Source organism: Pholcus phalangioides, unplaced genomic scaffold (assembly GCF_987345545.1).
Source record: "Pholcus phalangioides strain wild (caught in Gottingen) unplaced genomic scaffold, Ppha-v1.0 ptg000013l_1, whole genome shotgun sequence".
Lineage (NCBI taxonomy): Eukaryota > Metazoa > Arthropoda > Arachnida > Araneae > Pholcidae > Pholcus > Pholcus phalangioides.
The window spans coordinates 37173931-37196182 of record NW_028301606.1 but is presented as its reverse complement, the minus strand read 5'-3'; the positions used below and the strand labels follow the sequence as shown (position 1 = coordinate 37196182).

Sequence of the window (22252 nt, the reverse complement as noted above, 5' to 3'; positions counted from 1 at the left end):
ATACTAGCTATAATACCCGGCGCTGCCCGGGTTTTCTTCAATGAGGCTTTTTGGATCACGTGATATCTTCCCCCCCCCTGTCTTTGAGGGACATGCAAACCGTGTCTAAATTAACCAATATAGCAACTTCCTGCGTGAAATAAATCCAATCATGAAATAAACAAATCTAGATTTAAAGAAACGTAGAAATGAATATTTTTTCTCCTTTTTTAAGGGCCGCTAAGTATTTCGATTCCCCCTCCCCCACCTAAACTTCAAGTTATCCACATCTGCCTGTTTCAGCTTCCAAAAATGCTTAGTTAAAGCTGCGGAATTTTTTCGATGTACTTTTTACTGGCTCATAATTAAATAAAAAAATAATTTTAAAAAACATCTAAACTATATGAATTCATGCAGTTGAATATTAAAAGACAATACAGACACATTTTCATTTTCGAGCTTGAGCACATGTAAATAAAAAGTTGAAATTAATGTTATTGCCTGGATATCCAACTCAATTAGGTCCGGATAATCACTTCATATTTAATCTCTTGGGCTTCGTATATCTCTAAGCGAACTCAATATTTCAAAAATCGAGAATTCAATACAATTTTCAAAATTATTGATGTGACAGAAAACACCAGCAAATTTTCGCATTTCTACAGTAAAATCGGCAATTTTAACACTGATTTCTATGAGGATCGCCATTTTCCTCACCCTCAAAGTGATGATTATGACGTCTATTCAAAAAGCCTCATTACTGAGAGTATTGAAAATGTGGCAAAGCATTATAAAGGCATAAATTATTATTCATATAGTAACAGGATTAGAGAAGTAAAAAACAATTGTAAAGGCATAAAGCACGTCTGAAACGCATTGCTAGGGAACCACGGTAACCAAAGTTCGGAAAGTGATTGTTGAGGCCCAAAAACCATAGTTGCCCGACAGTTTTTTTTCGCCCGTTTGGGGCACTTGCCCTGCTCTGACGAAATTTTAAAGTAGCCTACCGTTCAAGTGGGGCCCATTTGGCATATATGCAAAATTTGGCGACAATCGATCTAAAATTGTAGATTTGTATAGAGAACATACACACACAGACAGAAAATCAATTATATATAGATTGTAAAAAAAGGATACAAAAGTGCTCTAAGACGAAATAAACAAAATTTTCTAGATTTTACTTCAAATTTAATAAATACCGGAAATCCAAAGGAATTCTGGTGCAAAATAAACAAATTTTGAAGAAGTAGCAAAATCGTTCCGAACATTTCAATTGAAAATTGGTACTTATTTCTCCAATTTCATGCCTGTGCGGTAAATTCAAGCACACCCTCGAGAGATTGAATGATTTCCTATAAAGATCCAATTTTTTAGACCGGGACATTCTCATACACGAACTGGATCACAATCTTAAGAACCTGAAGCAAAATAAAGCACCGTGACACGATGATATTAGAAATGAATTTTTGATCCATTTACCAAAAAATTTTAAAGTTCTTTTGCTAATTCTTTTTAACAAAATACTGTTGACTAATACATTTCCCGACGCATGGGTCAAAATTGATTCTTAACCCTATTTTTAAAAAGGGTGACGTTGATCTCGTATCAAACTGTCGTGCAATTTCCCTGGTTCGCTATATGTGTAAACGCTTCACATCCATCCTAAACCAGCGACTTAACTGCTGGTTAAGGGGAAAATAATATTATTAGTAATTAAAAAGCACAGGATTTAGAGAAGGCTTCTCAGCTGCAATGATCATATTTTTACACCACCTGATGCCGTCAACAAATCGTCATGAAAAAACGTTGTAAACGAGAAAACGCTTTAAACGGGAAATCCTAATGAGAATTTGTTAGAGTTAGGACCCCCACGAAAATGTCTGTAATAAGTAGGAAAATGTAAGTGGGAACGTTATAAGCGGGACCGACTGTATATCATTACCAGCATTATTATTATTCTATGCGAGTGGCAGAGGAGGGTCCGTGAAAAGGGAAAAGTAGTCTTTTTCTCAGGAAGACATTATTTTGAATTTTAATTGAATAAATAAATTAAAATTGTATATCACAAATATGTTAGCAATATTTACGAAAGTTCAAAATAAAACATTAGACTTACATACAGGATAGTTACATTGTGAAATCTCGATATTACGATACTCTGCGGGCCAAGAAAAAAATATCGTTGTAGAGGGTTTATCGTTATATCTAGAAGCAGTAGTGTAACATAAGGAGTATGGGCATTTCCAAACAAGACTTGAAAACAATATCGTTGTAGAGGAATTTAGTTATATCGTGTACCGTTGTAGGGAGGTTTTTATTGTAATTAAACTGATCCTACTCAGACCTATGTAGAGCCCGTTCTGGTTGATGTATTTCGTTGAAAATTGGTATATACATTACAGAGCTGGACGTATAAGGGGGAGGGGGGGGGGTGGGCAACTGCCCCGGGTGGCTATATTCAGAAGGTGGTAGTCTTAGATGGGAACGAAAAGATAAATGGGAATTATCGAATTTTAAAGTTGCTTGGAAAGCAAAAATCTTAGTTACGGCCCTGTATATTATATCGGGGGTTCTTTACCTATGAGTCGCGACCAAAACTTGGGTAGAAGGAGCTTCCGAGATGGGTCGTATAAATCCAACTTAGTTAAGGATCTTGAATTATTCCCCGAACTTGATTTGTATCGGCTCCCTAGAGGAGTCGTACTTGCAGTCCTGACATGGCCCCCACATTGCCGGTGCTGACAGGGCCTGGGAAAATTCTCATCATTTTTTGCTTTTTCACGCTATACATGAACTATAGAAGGGCCCGCGAGAAGTCTGACCGAGGGGCCCCACGAAATATCCCAGCTTAGGGGCCCTATTCCTGGATGTGGGGGCCACGAGTCCTGTTATAAATGCACCAATTGTGCTTGACTCACTGTTTTGGTTTTGTTTAAAAAACAAACAGTTCCCATGGGTCGTGAAACTGATTTTGGGTCGCAGCTGAAAAAAAGTCAAGAGCTCCTGCGTTATGGTCCGGGAATCTCCGCTCTTGTACAGTAGTTGGCGTGACGGAGTTGTAAACGTGCGAAAAAAAAAAATCGCAATTTTCGGAAGTGGTGAGAAACTCCAAATGCGGGCATGTAAAACCGGGAGTCTCGGATCATTTATTTTCCAATGAGGTTTCATTTTCATTCACTGTCGTCCTCCTTCCTCCCTTCCATCAGACACGGTACAAAATGAAGTCCAGATCATTTCGTGGGTTAATTCACCTGTCACTCCACGTTAGCAATGACGGCCGTCAACGACTGCACTGAGAGGACATGTCCGGGGAAAGAAATAAGAAAAGAGAATGCAATTTTTTTTCTTTCCTTGGACGAAAGAAGAAGAGGTGAAAGGAAAGCCCTGTTTCATCACCTCAGAAACCAACAGGTAAAAGAAAAAGTGTGGAGGGGGGGGGGGTTGAAATGGCTGGATTATTACACTGAATATTTCTTTTCTTCCTTTACCAATTCAACGCCCCCCCCTGAAATAAATAAAAAAGAAGAAAGAGAATTGACACCCGTATCCCCCCCGCGACACATTTCTCTTTTCTCCTTTCTATCTTTAACCCAGAGCACGGGGCGGATCTGGCAGCAGCTCTATTTGGAAAAGGCCGAGCCTAAACGAAATAGATGAAGAGATCTTATTGGGCCAAAAGTTCAGCTCACGAATCTAGAAAATGGCGACTTTGTGCCCTTCCGAGATCGAATCATTTTTATTTTTCCTAGCGCGGGTTATTTCGAACGAATAAGTGGGAAATAAATAAATACAGTCGAGTGCATTTACGGTGGATCCCCACTTACAACGTTTTTTTTTTAAAAGAAAGTCGTCAGAAAAAACGTTGTAGGCGGAGAAAACGATTTAAACGAGGAATCTTAATGAGAATAACTTTTCAGTTTTTTTTGGGTCCCCGAAAGTAAGTCGTACTAAGCGGGAAAACGTTCTGAATGGGAACGTTATAAGCGGGATCGACTGTATAACACTGTTTTGTGATCCTCGATTTTTAACCTAGTCACTTCCACATATTTTTACCTCTGTTATTACGCTCCCCTTTTTAAAACATAGTTTTGGATACCAAAAAAACACTCTTAAGCGGTCTCACACCTTTTAAATGGGGGGGGGGGGGAAAGGGGGCTATGCTCTAATAGAAATAGCATTAAAAAAGACAAATACCATTATTAGAATTACTTTGATTTAATTCAATTTTTTTCTTTTTACAATTTGCAATCTTATGCCAATATAGTCACATATATCTTTTGGAATTTTTTTGGAAATTTTGACAAAAGAAGGCATTAAAAATAGCTTGCGTGCACATGATAAAATACAATGACACCAATGTAACTGAATAAAAACTGATTCAATTTACAGGGTGCATAGTAAACAAGGGGGTATAGCATTTTACACTGGCGAACCGTTGATCCTAGAGGTATACTTCCAATTAGAAAAAGTTTCCAAATAACGTGTAGTACTCAGATATGCCATTCATGTTTCGAGAGATTTCATAGTTAATATCACTAATCTTGACCATGGGGCACGATATTGGTTTTCCTATGCTTTTCGACGAGTCGAGAGAACCGAACCATTTAAGATAAAATAACACCCATGAGGCAAATTTGACACATGCTGATATGAAATCATGGTGCTCGTGACTGGTCATCAGCATGAAATTTTGGACTGGTATGAAGTTCTGAAGTTTTTCCCATTCTTTAGCTTGAAAGGATAGAACACAAATAAGGGGGTGAGGACGAGAGAGAGAGGATTAAACTAAAGAATGAATCGAGAAAGGATGAAACAGTATCTAGTCATGCTATTGATGAACGGTTGGTTTTCGGAACAATAATTTCACAACAATGATTTTTTTAAAATCAAATTTATAATTACGACAGGTTTTTCCTTTCATACAACAAATGGTTGTTCGGGTAACAAAACAGGGTTTTCCCCGCATTCTTTTTTGGAAACAATTGTTTTTTAAACTCTCTAGATTGTAGATCATTTAAGGAAACATAGAAGAAATATTGAAAACGCAAAAGAAGAAATGTAAACATTTAAAAAAAATTGAAAATATTTTAAATAAAATATTGTTTAAAATAACGTTTTCTTGTATGTTTTATCATGTGTTATGTGAGATTTTATGCTTTTAAATCGAAGTTTATGTTTATGCATGAGAAAAAAATGAGATGTTCTTATTTCTAATTTACAAGTAATATCACATATCAGAATGGTGGATGTGATGATAAACTATTTTACCACACACCAATTACGGTCACATATCGCCACCGTAGGATGACCATACGTCCCGCATTTCCCGGTTTTTTCTGGCTGTCCGACTTTTTTTGCAAAAATTTCCTGGTTTTCACGTATTTACAATGAAGCCAACTTGAGTTTTTATTCTTCATTTTACTCTTCAAATCAACAATTAAAATTATCTTTCAATCTCAGAAATTATACTACGATAATTACGAATACAAATAAGAATATTTCTCACATGTCATGTTTTTTATTTTAATCCACTGTAATTTGAAGTGGAGCTTCATTTCTCGCGATTAGCGACTTTTCTGTGACTTTAGCACGAATTAAAACTTTGCTTACTTTTGGCAATGCCCAGTATTTTCCCAAAGCAAATAGGCTCAGCCTAGCCACATGGCGATTTCTAACCAGTGGAGTTGGGAGCGAAGTGAAGGCGTCATTTTTCCGTGATCACCCCATGGTCGGTAGGTAAAGAACTTGTTTCTGACATTCTATGGGTGGATTCGAAACCGTGGACTTTGACGATAACTTTCATAGTGGAAGACGAGCTCCTTACCACTGCGCCACTCAGGTGCTAATGATGATATACTGTACATGCCAATTTAACCATTCCGAGAAAGCTATTTTTTCAAGTTCTGGGAAACCACTCACTTCTTCAATATTTGGGAACCAATTCAGAATAACTAATACACACAATCAATAAGCCCATAGTAATTCCGATACTTTAAGAAAAATATTTTTTTTTTGATCAACAAATTCTAAATGAAGTGGTTTAGTATGCGTAGATCCAGGCCCGTAGCCAGAAATTTCATTCGGGGGGGGGGGGGGGACCAAAGTGATAGAACAATAGATTCGGCCATCTTTTTCCCTTTTTTCGGTCGTTTTCTCACCCTTCGGGTAGGGGGACAAAGAACCCCAAGTTCCCCCTTCTCCTCAGCTACGGCCTTGCGTATATCATGCTTTACATGACGAGACTGACAGAGTTCTAGCCTGAGATCATCAGTCTTATCATTTTTTGGTTTTTATACTATAAATTTACGAGAAACATGGGAAGAAGAAAATCTTGATCTGAGGAGAGGACACACCAAAAAGCTCAGCTTGAGGTTCCATTCCAGAATGGAGGAGCTTTTAACGTGATAAAATGTAACTTATTTAATAAGGTGGAGAAATTTGGCGAATATAACCCCGTCACTTTTTTTTAAGATAATCTCGATACTAATATCCACATCCAAATTTTATTTGACGTCTCAGTTCATTTTTCATCATACATGCAGAAAATTCAAGTACAGTAGACTCTCGGTAATTCCTCGCATATCAGAGCAGAATGTGCCCTATTACTGGAAGTCAATTGAAAAAGCCCATCCAAATACAGTGAAACCTCCTTTCAACGATACTCGATATAACGATAAATCGCTCTAAAACAATATAATTTTTGAGATATTATTTGGAATTGCCTATAGTCCAATGTTAAACTACTCTCGATTCAATGATATCCTTTACTGCGATAAATCTATGACGATGTGTTTAGGAAATTTTTCAAAAACCGTTACAACGGTATTTTTTTTTTATATTTCGGGCTCAAATTTGTTTTGAATTTCATTTTGACTTCATCACTTTTGTCCGTTCTTCTGAAAGCGTCTAATAATGTCGGTAATTTGCACCAGAGGATCACCGACAGTGCTATGAAAAGCTATTGCTATATCATTGCTTTCTGTGCAATGCGATAAAAAAAACTTTACAGTGGCAATGCATCTAACTGAATTTTAATAATAAACCAGTCAATTACAATTTTTCACGGCAAATAAATGCATAAAAGCACATTTTCTGGTGGTACTAATTCAGAAAAGATGAAATGTAGCGCCCCGATTCAGAAAATTGCCAGCAACAGCATAAATTTAATGCATAGGCGGAGATAGACTCTGAAGTCTGGGGGGGGGGGGAGCACGATGATGGCAATTCATCTATACACATATGCATTAGATCAGTCGACATCACCTTTGACGCAGGAGGCAATGTCCCCCTACGGCCCCCCCCCGTATCCCCGCCCATGATTTGATGCCCCGTGATAATGCTACCTCTCTATACAACGATAATCCCTCTGCAACGATCCTTTGCCGCCCGCAACTTCTGCGCACAGACATAACAGCGACATATAATTTTCTTTTGTACTCGAAGAATACCCGCCTAAAAAAACGCCGGAATGGTGAATGGGCCGGATTATCGAGTGTGTACTGTAAATACTTCATCAAAAAATAAGTTTGCGATCATATTGCTTTTTTTCCCATTATTAACTAAAAGTTATGTGTCTATACTCTTCGTAATAAATCAAGAAAAGTCGAAATTTTCAAAAAAAAGAAAACACTTTCACCATCAAGATCTGATGATCGCTCTAAACAAAAAAAAGTTTATTCGATAGAAAACATATGTCTAATTGGAAAAGTCAATGTACTTCAAAACACAAGAAAAAAATTTTCAAGTTCTCCGAATAATACTGGGAAGAAAAAAAAATCTGGTTTGAATAAGAAGAAATGGAATTCGCTTCGAGGTAATGAGCGCAAAAAGAAGATAATAAAATGTGGGGGGGGGGGGTCCATTTAAATTCCAAAAATAAATGGTACGATGATGGTATTTATGTTCCTGCAAATGAAACGTTCACGGCATCGAACGTAAATGAATCGAATGAAGCAATAAAACGTTTCATTTTTTCTTTTGAATATAATTATTAGGAAGAGGAAGAAGAAAATGAGAATTAATGCCTACTAAAAAATAATTTAAATTCGAATAGTAATTTTTCTTCTTTTTTTCTCCCTCCCCAGATGCTGTTATTAAGTTGCGTCCCATTCAATTTCCGAAATGCGGTGGCGCGGTGAAGCGTCCAATCAAAAAGAAAGAGAGAAAGAAATTATATTGCATCCATCTCAATTTAAGAAGGCACAGAAAGAAAATATCTTTGAAGAAGATGAAGAAAAGTTACCCGGTGACTTTCCACTCGAGAGAAAATTAAGACATCCAACATTCTTTCCCGCCCTTCATTGACTGATTTGGCAACCTTTTTGGCATGAGTTTTGCAAGTTACGGCAGCCCTAAAAGTTACGTCCCTCCCCGTACTGGAAGAAAACACTGATGTAGGCACATGTTTTTTTTTCTTACTCTTTTCACACAGACAAAAACTGTGCTCTCGGCGCCAGAGAGCAGTGATCTTGTTGTCCTCTTCCAAAAGAGTGGTACGAAATAGATAGAAAGAGAGAGATGATGTCTTCCCTTGGAGCCGCTGGAACGCGGAGTTGAGAGCTGAGATGCGCGACGTAATATGAAGACGTTTGTTTTGATGTTGTTCGGGCAGCTGATCTCAATATGGGGAGCTTCTTGTAACAGCCTGGAAATCGGAGGACCGCCGTCCAAATCCGTGGACTGCGAACTGGCCAGGGCAAAGTGCGCCTATAGGGCAAGCTGCGCCCGCGCGCTCCACGGCTATATGGTGGATTGCGCCGATGTCTTAGCCGGTAGGACTGTCCGCTGTCCTTGGGCCTGCAAGAGGGCCCTGATTTCGCTGACCAGCTCGGAAGCCGGATACCAACTGTCCACGTGTGACTGTGGGGACAACGAATTCTGCAGCAGGAGCAAAGAACGAATAGAGGTGTGCCGACCGGAAGTTACTTGGGCCACGGCCGGGGACACTGTCGTTTCTTGTTCCGTGGCGCAGTGGATATGCCACGCTGATCCACTGTGTTCCACGGCGCTGGGATACTACCACCGGTTGTGCAGGTCCCTTTTCCACGGGAAGAAGTGCACTCCGAGGTGCAATAACAGCCTGGCTATCTTGGATCGTCAGGACAAGGCCAGCAAACTCAGGAACTGCTACTGCGACGGCACCGAAGATTTCCCTTGCGATAGTATTAGGAGGAACACGCAGGCTTTGTGTTTCGGAAGAGACGACTGGACCGTTGAATCTTCCGACTTTCCGACCACTACCTCAGACCCTTCGGCGTCTAGTGCCGCTGCGATTCGGGACCATGCGTTACTCGTTCTCTCTGTGCTGTGCTTGTCATTTATCTTTCTAGACATGAATCATCGTAATTACAGGAGGAGCCTTTTCCTCCCGTCTGACAGTTCGGCAGCGGAAATGAGTGCTGGCAACAGTATTAGTAACTCCATTCGCGAGTGTGATCAAGAACTTACCGCTTGTAGTGATGATAACTCTTTCCACCAAAGATCCACGACGAAATCCGGTATGAAACAATGGCCCTGGTGGTGGACGTCGGAGTCCCTCTGACGATGGTAAGTTTTGGCTTTCATCTCTCCTAAAATGATACCGTAAATTTGGGTAACTTTCAAGATATACAGTATATTGCACACAATTTTGAATATGGTATCTGTACTGTAATTGTTAACAACAATGAAGGGAAATATAGCTAACAAAATATAACCATCAGCTTCCTTAATATACCCGATCAGTGATATCGCTTACTTATATATAAGCTCTCACTTCGTTTTCCTCGCTTATAAGACGATTTTCTGCTTTCCTGATCAAAGATATAGGGAAATACAGTAAAACTTTTCGATTGAAACCGTCACCGTCCGGACCAAAGCTGTGACGGATAACAGAATAGACGGATAACAAATCTCTTAATACATATATACAGTAACGTGATTTCACTTTCTTTCGAACTGAGCACAACTCCCGTCATGGCCCCCACATCCTGGAGCAGGGCCCCCAGGCCAGGATCTTATGCGAGCCCCCGACCAGATTTTCACGGGCCCCCCCCCCTTTATGACGAATTTACATCGTGAAAAAACAAAAAGGTGTAAATCGTCCCGGGCCCCAGGGCTGGAGCCTTTTCACCCTACCCCTTGTGGGGGCCATGACTCAGGTCTATCGCCATCTACTAGCGATTTACTACCTAGTGAATTGTGCCGGAAGTGTAACTGTGTGTATACCTAACAGTCTGAATGCGTATGTTGTGTTATTTGATTTATAAATGCCGCCATCTCTATTTCAGAAGTGAGTGATGTGTTATGATTGAATTAACGAGACTTTATAAAGGGCAGATCAGCTCGCATTCGCGACTTGAAGTTGGGAACCACAGAAAACCAACTTCAGCCGACCACCACTGTGATGACGGTGGGGTTCGAACCCGGGACCTCACGACACGAGTCCGTCACTATGACCACTCGACCACCACACCGGCAACGTAATTTCATTGCGGGATTGGGACCAAAATGAACATAAAATCCTTTAAAAGTGAATAATACATGTTGTATGCCAGTCTTCGATAAAAGCTTTTCTGCAACGTCGCTTCATATTTTCCATTATGCCCTGGTCCATAGGCTGTATAAGTGGAGTTGTATTCGCTGGGAGAAAGAGGCATGTTGTTTTGCCATCATCACTTGTTGGGTTCACAAGAGGGATGTGTCGTAACGTCTATTGACGCAGTGTTTCCTGCGGCAACTGCTTTTCGGCCATGTGAGCTCTAACTTGAAGCACGAAAACGCTGTGGAACCATTCTGAAAAAATTGTTTGATCCATCTAAGTACTTTTTTGGGCATAATACTTCACTGGTATCACGTTCATATTCAAATTTTTGAAAAGCAAGAGGTTTTTTGGATTTACCAAGTATAAGTGGGGGCAGGGCCGTCTTAAGAGTATCGTCGGCCTCCGGGCCAATTGATTTTTCTGAGGCCCTACCAAACAAATTATCGAAATTTTCAATCAGATCTCATTTTTGAGAGTCCCCTCTTCACTTGAGGTCCCAGGGCCGTGCCCGGGTGGGGCCCATGCCTTAAGACGGCACTGAGCGGGGATATTCTATAATCGCCGATCGCATTTGCCCAGACCATAGCAGTGATCCGATCTTTTTGGACCTTAAAACCTGGGGATGTTTTTTTTCTGCTTTTTTAGACGATGACGGATAACAGAAACTGACGGTTAACGGAAGTTTTACTGTAATTCTGTTCACTTATACGGCTCTCTCGCTTAGGCGATGAGTTGTAAAAACCGAAAATTCTTCACTTATTTACAAATTTTTATTGAAACACAAAAATACAGTCGAATCTCGTTATAACGAACTCCAAGAGACCGTAGAAAACATCTTCGTTATAACGATATTTCGTTATAAAGGAATTCCAGGTTATTTAAAAATGTCCCTACATGAACTTATCTGGGGAATTAGAAAAGTCATCGTTGAAACAAGATTTTCGCTATAACGGTATTCGTTAAAACGGGATACGACTGTAGGTGAAAATTTGCACAAATATTAATTAATTAAGGATTAAATTAAACCTATTCTTCTTGTCGACTAAATTACCTCTAAATTTTTTTTTTTTCGGGGGGGGGGTACAGGAATTCCTTTTATCTAATTCGTAGCAGGGTACCAAAGTTTGTCCTCTTCGTTTGGCCACTTCCAATATTTTCCTCATAAGTCAAGTTCCTAGGCGTGGTACGTACTTTCTACGCATCCTAAAAGTAAAAACTAAGGTCTCAACAAACGAAAAGAAAATTTTCTAAAATTGCCGAAATTTGGACACTTATGTCATCTCGTCAATGTTTCTATTTCGTTACATAAAAAACTGCCTAATTAATATGCAGAAATAATTCAATTATTTAGTAAAGTAGTAATTATAAAATTATGAATCGAATAATTACTCACTTTCCACTTAAAACCTCGATTAGTCAAAATCGTACTTTAAGAGATTTCACAAAGTTATGATAATCACTAAATAGAGGAAAAAAGAAGGTGCCAACAATCAGAAGCACCACTCAGAATATATTAAAGCACCTCAGCGCAGGGCCGCAACTAGATGGGAGCAGGCGGGTCACGTGCTCCGGGCGCTTGACCTGAGGGGGCGCAAATTTCATTCTGAAATACCTCCTTCAACATTACAAGGGGGCGTCAAAATGCGCATTCTACTGATTGTTGCGAACAATTCTAGATCAAGAACGTGGCGATCGAACGAAAACTGAGCCTCGCTGAATTATTTCAAATATTTGTTTTAAATTTAACCCAGTTACGGTATTCGTTTCTTTCGTGTACGCTGCATTGACAAAAAAAAATTCAAAAGTACATACTGTACTTCGAGACCGTATAAATTCACCATCATATTTGCTTTGGGCGATGATGATTTCTCAAGCCTACATTCAACGCGACAGTCAGAACGGCAGGTCGTAAATTGTCCCTCGACGTTTTCAGTGATATGATATTTTGAAATACTCTATCAAAATGTAAATGTACGAAAATGTAATTGTCTTTTATTTGCGAAAAGCAGTTCTCTCATGACCAGAGGCGTACGCTGGAAGGGACAGCACAGGTCCCGTGCCTCCCCTCACCCCAGAGGAATCAAAATTAAAAGTATTTTTAAATATCTTTGTAAACTGATTAAAATATCGAGGGAAAAAAAAACACATTTTTAATGCTATCTAAATCAATTTTTGTTACTACTTCAAAATGAAGGTTGGTAACCGAGAATTCTCAGGAAAACATTCATTGGGCCCCTCCCGAACCCGGTGTCCACCCCCCCCCCTCCAAAGGTCAATCCTGCGTAAGACCCTACTTATAACAAGTATCTTTAATTTTTATTTAAAGTACTAAAAATATGTGCGACATAAATTCATAACTGTGCTGTATGTATTCCAGAATCGTGGCTTTCCGGTTATTTTAGAGCGCAAGTTCCGCAAAATCTTTTCAGGGTTTCGCGGTCGAAAACTATGAAATTTACGCACCATTGTTACAATAAAAATATCTATCGAATTAATAAATACTGTCGAACTTGGTCAATTAATGAGGGGACAAAAAAAAAATTGGAGTTATATCCACAACTGATCATTATAGGATAAATGTACTTTCACAAAAAAAAAAAGAAAACGCTTGATATACCGTATATTAAAATGAATGCTATTACTTATTATGCCAGTTTCCTCGTCGTCGGAATTAGTGTAAGAATTAAACGATCACGAAAATTATATTTTATTTGTATCAATTTACATAATTTTCAATTGTTATCCTTTGGGTACTCGTAAAAATTATACGGAATTCCTTTTGTACAAAATGTTCGGGTTGATTTTAGACTTTCGTTTCAAAAGATGTGATTTTCGAGCTTCAACATTATTTTTTTTCAAACGCGTCCGAAGCCTATGAAAGTGTGGAATTGGCACGTCTGTGGCTTTCTATTCGACATCTTCATGAGAATATTCAATGTGACTTCCTCACCATTTTCCACATCCGTAAAACAACCGCAATTTTGTTTTTCCTACAGATGAATAAGCGCATGGACCTCATTTGGACATGATGAAAAATGTTATCACGCAATTATTATTCCGAAATTCCAGAATAAACGAACAATAATGCTAGAGGGACGATGAACGTGGATCTTCCCAACGCTATTTTTACCAGACAAATGATTGGGATTTCAGCACTCCAGCATTTAAACATTCCGTCTGTGGACAGGCGATTACCATACATATACAGTACAAACTTTAATATTTGAGTAGTAACATTTACTAATGAACTCATCCAATACCCGGTGAAACACCAGCTGCATCGAGGAAAAAAAAAGCTAGTGTGTGTGTGAAAACTGGGAAGGAAATCATACTTCCAATTAGGAAAAATATCCAAATAACATGTAGTACTCAGATATGTCATTCTTGTTGCAAGGGGTTATACAGTTATTAAAATAAGAGAAATTAATTTTTTATACGGTGCCCCTGTGCTCTAATTTCCAGTTAGAAAGTTTTCCCCCAGTTCTCTCCTGATGCCAACAAAAAAAATTCCATGGTTTTTAAGTGTAGTTAATATTCAGAGATATTCGAAAAACGGAGGAAAGCTGGGAAAAAACAGATCTAAAGCTGTTATATGGAAAATAGTCAAATAGGAAATAGAATTTATTAACCAATGACTGCTCCCTATTTCTTTCCTTACGAATAAAGTCGTCATGCGGGTGCTAGAACTCCCAATGCTACCGCAATATTGCACATGTAAACGGGGCTTAAATGTGGAAAAAATTGTTTTACCAGGATTTAACGCTGTTTCTCCCCCCCCCCCCAAACTTCCTCCGTTTCTCGAATTCGAATATCTCTGAATTAGAAACATGATTATTTTTTGTTGACATCAGGAGAGACAGCGCAACAACTTTCTAATTAGAAGTTAGAGCAAAGAGGAACAGTATAAAAAGCTATTTTTTTTTTATTTCAATAACTATACAACCCATTGCAACATGAATGACATATTTGAGTAATACATGTTTTGGATATTTTCTCTAATGGATGTACGCCTTTAGGATGAACGGTTCGCCAGGAAAATGCCATACCCCCTGTTACCTATACGCATAATCGTACGCAGAATTTTCTGGAGGGGTTTCAGATTTTTTTTCCTTCTGGGGTTTTACTTTTTCCTGCTAAGTATAACGGTATAATCTTAGCTCGGGTGATTAGAACCCCAAACCCCTCCCCCCCCCCTTGCGTATGCCAATGCCTATGCACCCAGTATATTCTGGCAAAGTTCAGTAAATCACGGAATAACGAGAGAGATGATCAAAAGACAATATAGGTTGGAAATTATTTCTCTAACATAGTACTTCGCTGTCTAATTTCAAGACGTATATCTAAAAGTTGACAAACTTTCCAGCTGCTAATATTACACTTAACACTATCAATCACTAAATCTGGCAAGTCAAAATTTACAAATTCTTCGTTTCAATATTTATACATTTCTAATAAATACAAAAAAAATTAATGATATTACATATTCTCATGTAAATATCATGGGGGAATTTTAATGTATTTTCTGAAAAATATCACAGAAATAAAGTGAGTGAACTCCAGCTCTGGGTAAATTTGGTATATTTTCTGTAAATCAGCCCTATTCTTTCTCAGTTCGGTATTTTCTAAATGGTGTGCTGTGACACTTATGGGTGGTGGCAAAAATTTATTTTGAAGCGATGTACTCGCATTACATTTTGCAGTGCAATTACTATATACAGTGGATCCCGCTTATTACGTTTTTCAAAAAAACCATGGAAAAAACGTCGTAAGCGGGGAAACTTTTTAAACGGGAAATCTTAATGGGAATTAGAGTTGAGACCACGAAAACAGATCGCACTAAATGGGAAAAACGTGGCATATGGCAGCACTACACATAAGACAATAATAATATATAATAACAAACTTCACGTTAGGCTCACAACATGCACATCCCAACATGTACCAATTCGTTAGGAATTCCACAAAGGAATGTGGACGAGGTATACTGTATGTATGGTTTAATACTTTAGTAGTAGTAATTGAGACAATGATTCCCTTCCGGGGTATCACAGGGCTTTGGGGGGGGGGGGGCGCGTTTAAAGGGCTCTGAAATAAGAATAGTGTAGCCGCACGTGAATATCTTCTATTCTCATGGCAGTTCATCTCGTGAATTCTAATCTCATTCCCTGAAAGTGTCGCGAAAGAAAAAATAAAATCTTGTAAAGCCCTTTTAATTAAGTGATTAGTAGTTTCCTTCACATTTTAAGTCAAATGCTCTAAAATCTCTCCTAACGTGAGTAATCACGTAGTGAATGTTCATTGGATAGAATAATCTAAAATCTTCATCAAGCCCAATATCGCTCATGTTAGTCTCGGGGAAATTTCGATTTAACACTTATTACCCACGTGACGCTTTGGGAATTAATTATTTATGATAAATTTTCCAAGTAAAATAATTGTCTGTTTACCAGAATCCACCAGAAAAGAAAAATAAAGAAAATCAAAGCTATTAAGAATAGGTTAAGTATAGGCAATTCATGTAATCTAAAAATTTACGGTAATATATTCACCCATGTAACTAATGGGGAGAGGGAAGACTATGATTATAATGTTACGGGGGGGCCTTGGGGAGGTTCCAATACTCCAAAAATAAAAGATGGAAAGAAACAATTAAGAGTTAAGGGAACCGGTTCTCTGTGTCAGGATGCAGCAAAGGTTAGAGCAATTAGATTTCCTACTACTACATATTATAACTGCTCCGTCCGTTGAATAACTCTTATTTCGTATACGAACTTAACGCCGAGATCCTTTTTTTTTTACTAGCTGAAGAAAATAATTTTTTATTATTATTTTTTTTCAAACATCATCATTATCATCATCATGTTTCATTGAGTTTTCTTCCGTGTTTTCGTCTTCCCCTCCCTTGGCTTGACACACACACGCGGATCCCGGTCTTCACGGTATAAATTTGCTTACTACCACCACTACTACTATTTCTAGTACCACGACGCGAGCTTTTTCTTTTCCTCGATATGTAGACCACCGTAGTAATAATATATAAAAAATAATAAAAGAACGGATAGTAGGGTAGATATACCTTGAACGGAGGGAAAAAAATAAATAAATAAAAGACCACCGGGCGATATATAGAAATGTAAGGGGTGGTCTGTGAAGTGGCCACCAGTTTTGCCATTTTTTTTTCCTTTCTTTATTCCGATGCCTGGTGCATGTGGAGAAGATGGCTTTACATTTTTTTTTTTTCTGAAATGTTACATATTATTATTATAATTCATTGAGAGAGAGAATTTTAGAATGATTCCATCACCTCTTTTCTCCCCCCTTTCTCCAAATGTCGAAAAAAAACGCCGTTTCGCCTTGTCAAGGACATTGGCATTATATAGGCGTTTTTTTTTTTTTCGTCGTCGGTGGCTGATGGGTCTTTCGTCCTCTGTACTTCCATTATGCAGTACATTTGGTGGTTTTTTTTTCTCCTACGGAATAAAATTATGACCTTCAGGAACGACTCGCCTTTGGGCACACCATAGAATGAAACCTAATGGACGAAAGTATAATGGTAGATATACTGTCTTAAGTATGGGCGATGGTTTTGCATTTCTCACAGATCCTGGTGTGTTTATGAGTTCGGTCGAGATTGTCCATTAGCTACGCCGCTGACCACGGTGAAGATATTTCGGTTTGGCTTTCTTGCTTCAAAAGAATCTGTATAATTATAATTACTGCCAGCTATAATTCGGCTGTTTTTCAGAATACCTTTTGGGTGGAGTAATTTTGTACTTTGCTATTTAGAAAGGCTAATTGAAACAAATACAAAGTTTCCATATGACTCCAAGAACGAAGAGGATCATTATTACGAAGTGAAACAACCCACTGATGTCTGAACAGGACGTAAATGAAGTTATTCACATGGCAAGAATAATTACAGCACCGAATACGAAGTGGCAAATTGAAGAAAATTTGAAACAAAAATCATTACATGTGAATTGTAAAATTTAAACGCAAATAACGCTAGACCGTAATTTCCTGCGTATAATCATATTATGTAAGCAAATTTCTCTGCTTTGAGAAAAATTACCATCGTATGTAGTTCGTTGAAGCGTATAATCCTCATGTGAAAATTTTATTCATCAATATCAAAATCTTAAGATATATTAAGAATATTTGTCGCGTTTTTGTTCTGAATTTTTAATGTGTGTGTGTGTGTCAATTTTTCTATTTACATTGATAAGCTATCTATCCATCTTTATAAAAACTACTTCCTACTAATTAATTTTGACAATATTTATTCATATATCCTACTCTAAAGAAAGAGAAGCTCCAGATCAGACGCAGCATTGCACAGGGTGCACGAGAAGTGTTGGACGCACATTTTAGAAGTTAACAAAGTTTAATAACAAATCTCTCTCACAACCCAAATTGACAAGAAAAGGTGCGGTTTGCATAGAAACCACTTCAACGGCATCAGGTTTATTTATTTTTTTGTGATAAAATAAAGTTCGAATTTCGCTCACGGGGGGGGGGCTGTAAAATGAAAAACTCGACATAACAAGTAAAATGTAACGCAAGCAGTACATAATATTTATGACTATTTGCGTTATACAAAACTGTCACATTTCAATATGAGTGAGCTTTTTAACTCGGGCTGCATCTAAACGTGTGAATGGGTGCTCATGTTGAAATATGGTAGTTTTATGCAACTCAAATTGTCATATATATTAATTATGAGCTTTTTGTGTTGCATTTCATGTTGGGTCGAGTTTTTAGTTTCACAGCGTGACCTGTACTTCTCGTCCATCCAGTATAATCCGCACTACAAAATTTCAGCTTTTTTATTAACGTATAATCCACGGATTATAAACATATAAATAACTGTGTACAAAAATTTATATTCGTTGTATACACAAAAATTTGAATTATAAATAAACGCTAGGTGCGTCCATCCCTTGGGAACGTCTTCAAATTAAAATGTAAGGCTGGACGCATCTGGTCTTATCGGTGTACTGATAAAGTTGGGGGGGGGGGGCCCATTTTTTTATGGAGAAACATTCCCTGACTTTTTTTTTGAACTAAATCGTGTTTTTTCTTAACCAGATTGTATCTGTTGTTCATTCCGAATAAAAATTTCTTTTTCAAACATATTTGTGGACGGAAAAACGATAATTTCAGTGATGTACAAAGTCCATCACATCAGAAATTCAACCCTTTCTTTCCAGGAATGTGTATTCATAACCACTCAAGGCAGGGCCGTCTTAAGACCATCGTAGGCCCCCGGGCCAAGAGTTTTTTCTGAGGCCCTACCTAGTAAATTCTAGAAAATTTCAACCAAATCTCATTTTTGTGAAGCCCCTCTTCTCTTAATGCCCCCGGGCCATGTCCGGTTGGGCTAATGCGTTAAGACGGCACTGACTCAAGGCTTTTAGAAACAATTAAACAAGAATTCCCCAGAACTTGCGCCGGACCAAATTCTCCGTTAATTAGCTCTACATCATTATAAGCTTATCTGTTTTACTTTTATGCGTATAATACATATGTTTATGAATTGTGCTTCATTAAGAATCAATGATAATGCTTGGGCAAATTTTTCTTCTCCATCTTGGAATGGATATTTGTTTGCTAGTTCACGACAACGACAGATCTAGGCCAATAATATTTTATTGTATTTTTTCCGTTACTGGACCTCCCTCGAGATTATAACCACAAATTGTTCCCGAGGTCAGGGAAGAAGAGGAAAAGGACATCTCTATCTCTTTCTTCTGGTTTTTGTAACATACTTTTCTCTTCACTTGGCTCTCGCTCCATAACTGTCGTTAGGAATAATACGCTTTGCGGTAGGTTGAATCCCAACCAAATTTTGATGAAGTGGAGGACCCTTTTAAGCTGACGATTCTGCTTATAACGGGGAAGAAAAAAGATTCAACCCTCATTTAGTATTCTGAACACGTATGCAGTATGTACTATATACGCTGCGCAATCGCTCAAAGGTGTCTTTCTACTTTTGATGGGTTATTTGCATTTTTTAAAAATTCGAAAGGCTACGTACATACAAATTATAATACAGATTGTATACAAATATTATATAAATCTTAATAAATTTTAAGTAAAATTCGAAAAATACTTTTTGAATTGATACTACGTATACGTCAGGGAGTGTCTTTGGCTGTGTACGAGTGAAATTATCCCCGTAATATTCGATGAGCGTTCTTTACATTCAACCAGTGTTTAAGATATGGCATTAGATTGTTACAGTACAGAAAGTGATGCAATTGTGAAAAATATACGCCCGAGGAATCTTTCACCTTCATTTACATAAATATGGAAATCTCAGCACTTTGACGACGAATACTATACGCATTTCGGAAGTTCCTTCTTCAGTAGCATGAAAAACAAAGGACAAAAAATAACCTCATATAGTAGAAGTTTCTCGCTTATCAGGGCGTAAAGTCAAAAAAATATTTGGCAAAGTCAATTTTGACTTTGCGTCCTAATAAGCGAGAAAACCTGGACCAAAAAAACTAAAATTGACTTTGCCAATTTTTTTTGGCAAGCGAGCAACTTCCACTATTTAAGGTGATTTTTTGTCTCTTTTCTTTCTATGCTACTGAAGAAAGAACTTCATACAGTTCCGAAACACGTATAGCTGTCGTTCTCACCTTATTTTGAGTAAATCTACGTTGTATTTCACCGATGCTTACTCTTTCACCCAAAGGTAATTTCTTTCTACTTTTGCGACGATTCCTTCATTTTCAGCGATTTTCGAATTCAAGTATCTCAGAATGTTGTACTCAGAAACATGTAATTTTTTCCGGGGGGGGGGGGCTCAGGAGAAATGGGCAATAACTTTTTCTCCCCCAATTGGAATTTTTATGACAGGATGACCAAATAAAATGATTATTTTATTTTAATAACTATACAACCCCTTGCAATATAAATGACGTATCTAAGGTCTACACGTTATTTGGATACGTTTTCTTAATTGGAAGTATGCTTCTAGGCTCAACCGTCCGCGACTTATTCTGGGATAAGGGACTTTCTTATGCACCCTGTATGCCACTTTGTCTGTATTTCTTCATCGGGAGGGAATACAGTATCGCATTTTCCAGTATCTCGGGAAAGCTCCACATATAGCTTGACCATAAAGTAAGAGAGGGTTTAACCTTCTCCGCAATTTTGAACCTTTAATGACAGCGTGTGAGTCATCAAGTTTTTTTTTTTTTGCCCCCTTCGTTGTATCAACGACCTTCATGGTCAGTGAATTTCCCAGTAAAGTGGCTTCCGTGGGAGGAATCAAGAGGACTTTCACTATTTTTTTTAATATGTATCACAACATTGGTAGCTTCTCAGTTACACACACACACATTGACTTTGCCTCACCTTAAAAAAAAAAAATTAGATGAGAAGTGAATTTTTTTTTTTATCCACTTCCATCAATGTTGATGAAGTTGCTCTAGAAGAGATAGAAAGGAAAAAGCAGAAGGGTATACTGTTTTTTTTTCTCATCTGATGTTACAGATGTGGTCAAGTGCAGCCGTTTTTATTTCTACCAGACCTGTCAAAGAGGTTATGGTCGAGTGAAAAGAGCAGGAAGCTCTTTTTTTTTTTTTTTCTCTCCTTATTCGATCCAAATGGGTTTCCTTTTTAGTTCTGAAAGTTTGACGACCTCTGATGAACTGACTGATGGACCAATATTTATTTACCATCAACACTTACGGTATCATTATCATTGTCTGTGGAAAAAAAATGATAGTAAATTTTTATAGCTTTTCTTGAAAATGTTGAAAGTGAAGCACAAAAAGATTGCAGATGTTTGATTCATTCGTTCAGAACTGGGGTGTGCAGTCTCCGGCCTGCGAAAAGTGTTCCTAAATTAAGTAAGGTTCAACAAAACTCGATACGTACAGCAGATTGTGGCTAGCGAGCGGTAACAATCTCGCAAATCTGGCCCGTAGACCGAAAATGTTGCTCATCCCTGGTTTAGAGCAGGGATTTAAAAAAAAATTATTTCGCTGCACCCCAAGTTGCCATGCCACTGTTGGTTTAAATGCCTCCCTCTTAAATGTGCAGTATCCAAATGTTCAACTCTAAAACATAGATAGGTTAGGGGGTCACACATTCCGGTATGTGCCGATTCGTTAGAAATTCCGAAGAGGAATGTGTGTACGAGGTGCATGTGCGGTTAAGAAGTAGTAGTAGTATCAAAATGTGTGCGAACACACAGTTCGATGAACTGTTCATGCACCTCGTCCATATTCCTGCATAGAATTTCTGACGAATGGGTGCATGCCGGAATGTGCGTGTATGTGTTATGAATTTAACGGAATGTTTCTGAGGAATGCTTGTCAAGTGCAACCATCTGCCTTCACCGGAAGCAGTAAACTCGGTGGGTTATTTTTACTTGTGTCATTTGCGAACTTTTTAAAATGTTGTAGGCCTGACTGCTTTCTATGGAGAGACTTTTTTCAACAATGCTGATGCTACATACCGATTTAAAACCATCAATCTATTTTACTAGAAGAATTATAACAAATAGTTTTGTTTTTGTTAGATAGATGGCAGCAGGTGTGCCAATTCAATGCGCTTTATGGCGTGTATAATAATAGAATTAGGGTTACCAACCGTCCTCCTTTTTTGATGCCATTTCAAGCGTCCTCCTACGTTTCGGAAAATTCACCCTTTTGTCATTTTCCAGGTTTCCGGAATTTTTTTTTTCTGGGGAAATTTTTTTCCCCTCCTCTTTGAAATACATATTTCTTCGTT

At 38.1% G+C, this 22252-nt stretch overlaps 1 protein-coding gene across 1 annotated transcript in view; it reads left to right on the top strand.

Moving 5' to 3' along the window:
• LOC149079050 (uncharacterized) overlaps positions 1 to 22252 on the top strand; it is a 39948-nt gene that overhangs the window by 2109 nt on the left and 15587 nt on the right. The window contains exon 2 of the mRNA XM_089241323.1: positions 8064 to 9525. Within this exon, the coding sequence (XP_089097449.1) occupies positions 8558 to 9520 (963 nt within the window). The 5' untranslated portion in view covers positions 8064 to 8557 and the 3' untranslated portion in view covers positions 9521 to 9525. The remainder of the gene's footprint in view (positions 1 to 8063; positions 9526 to 22252) is intronic.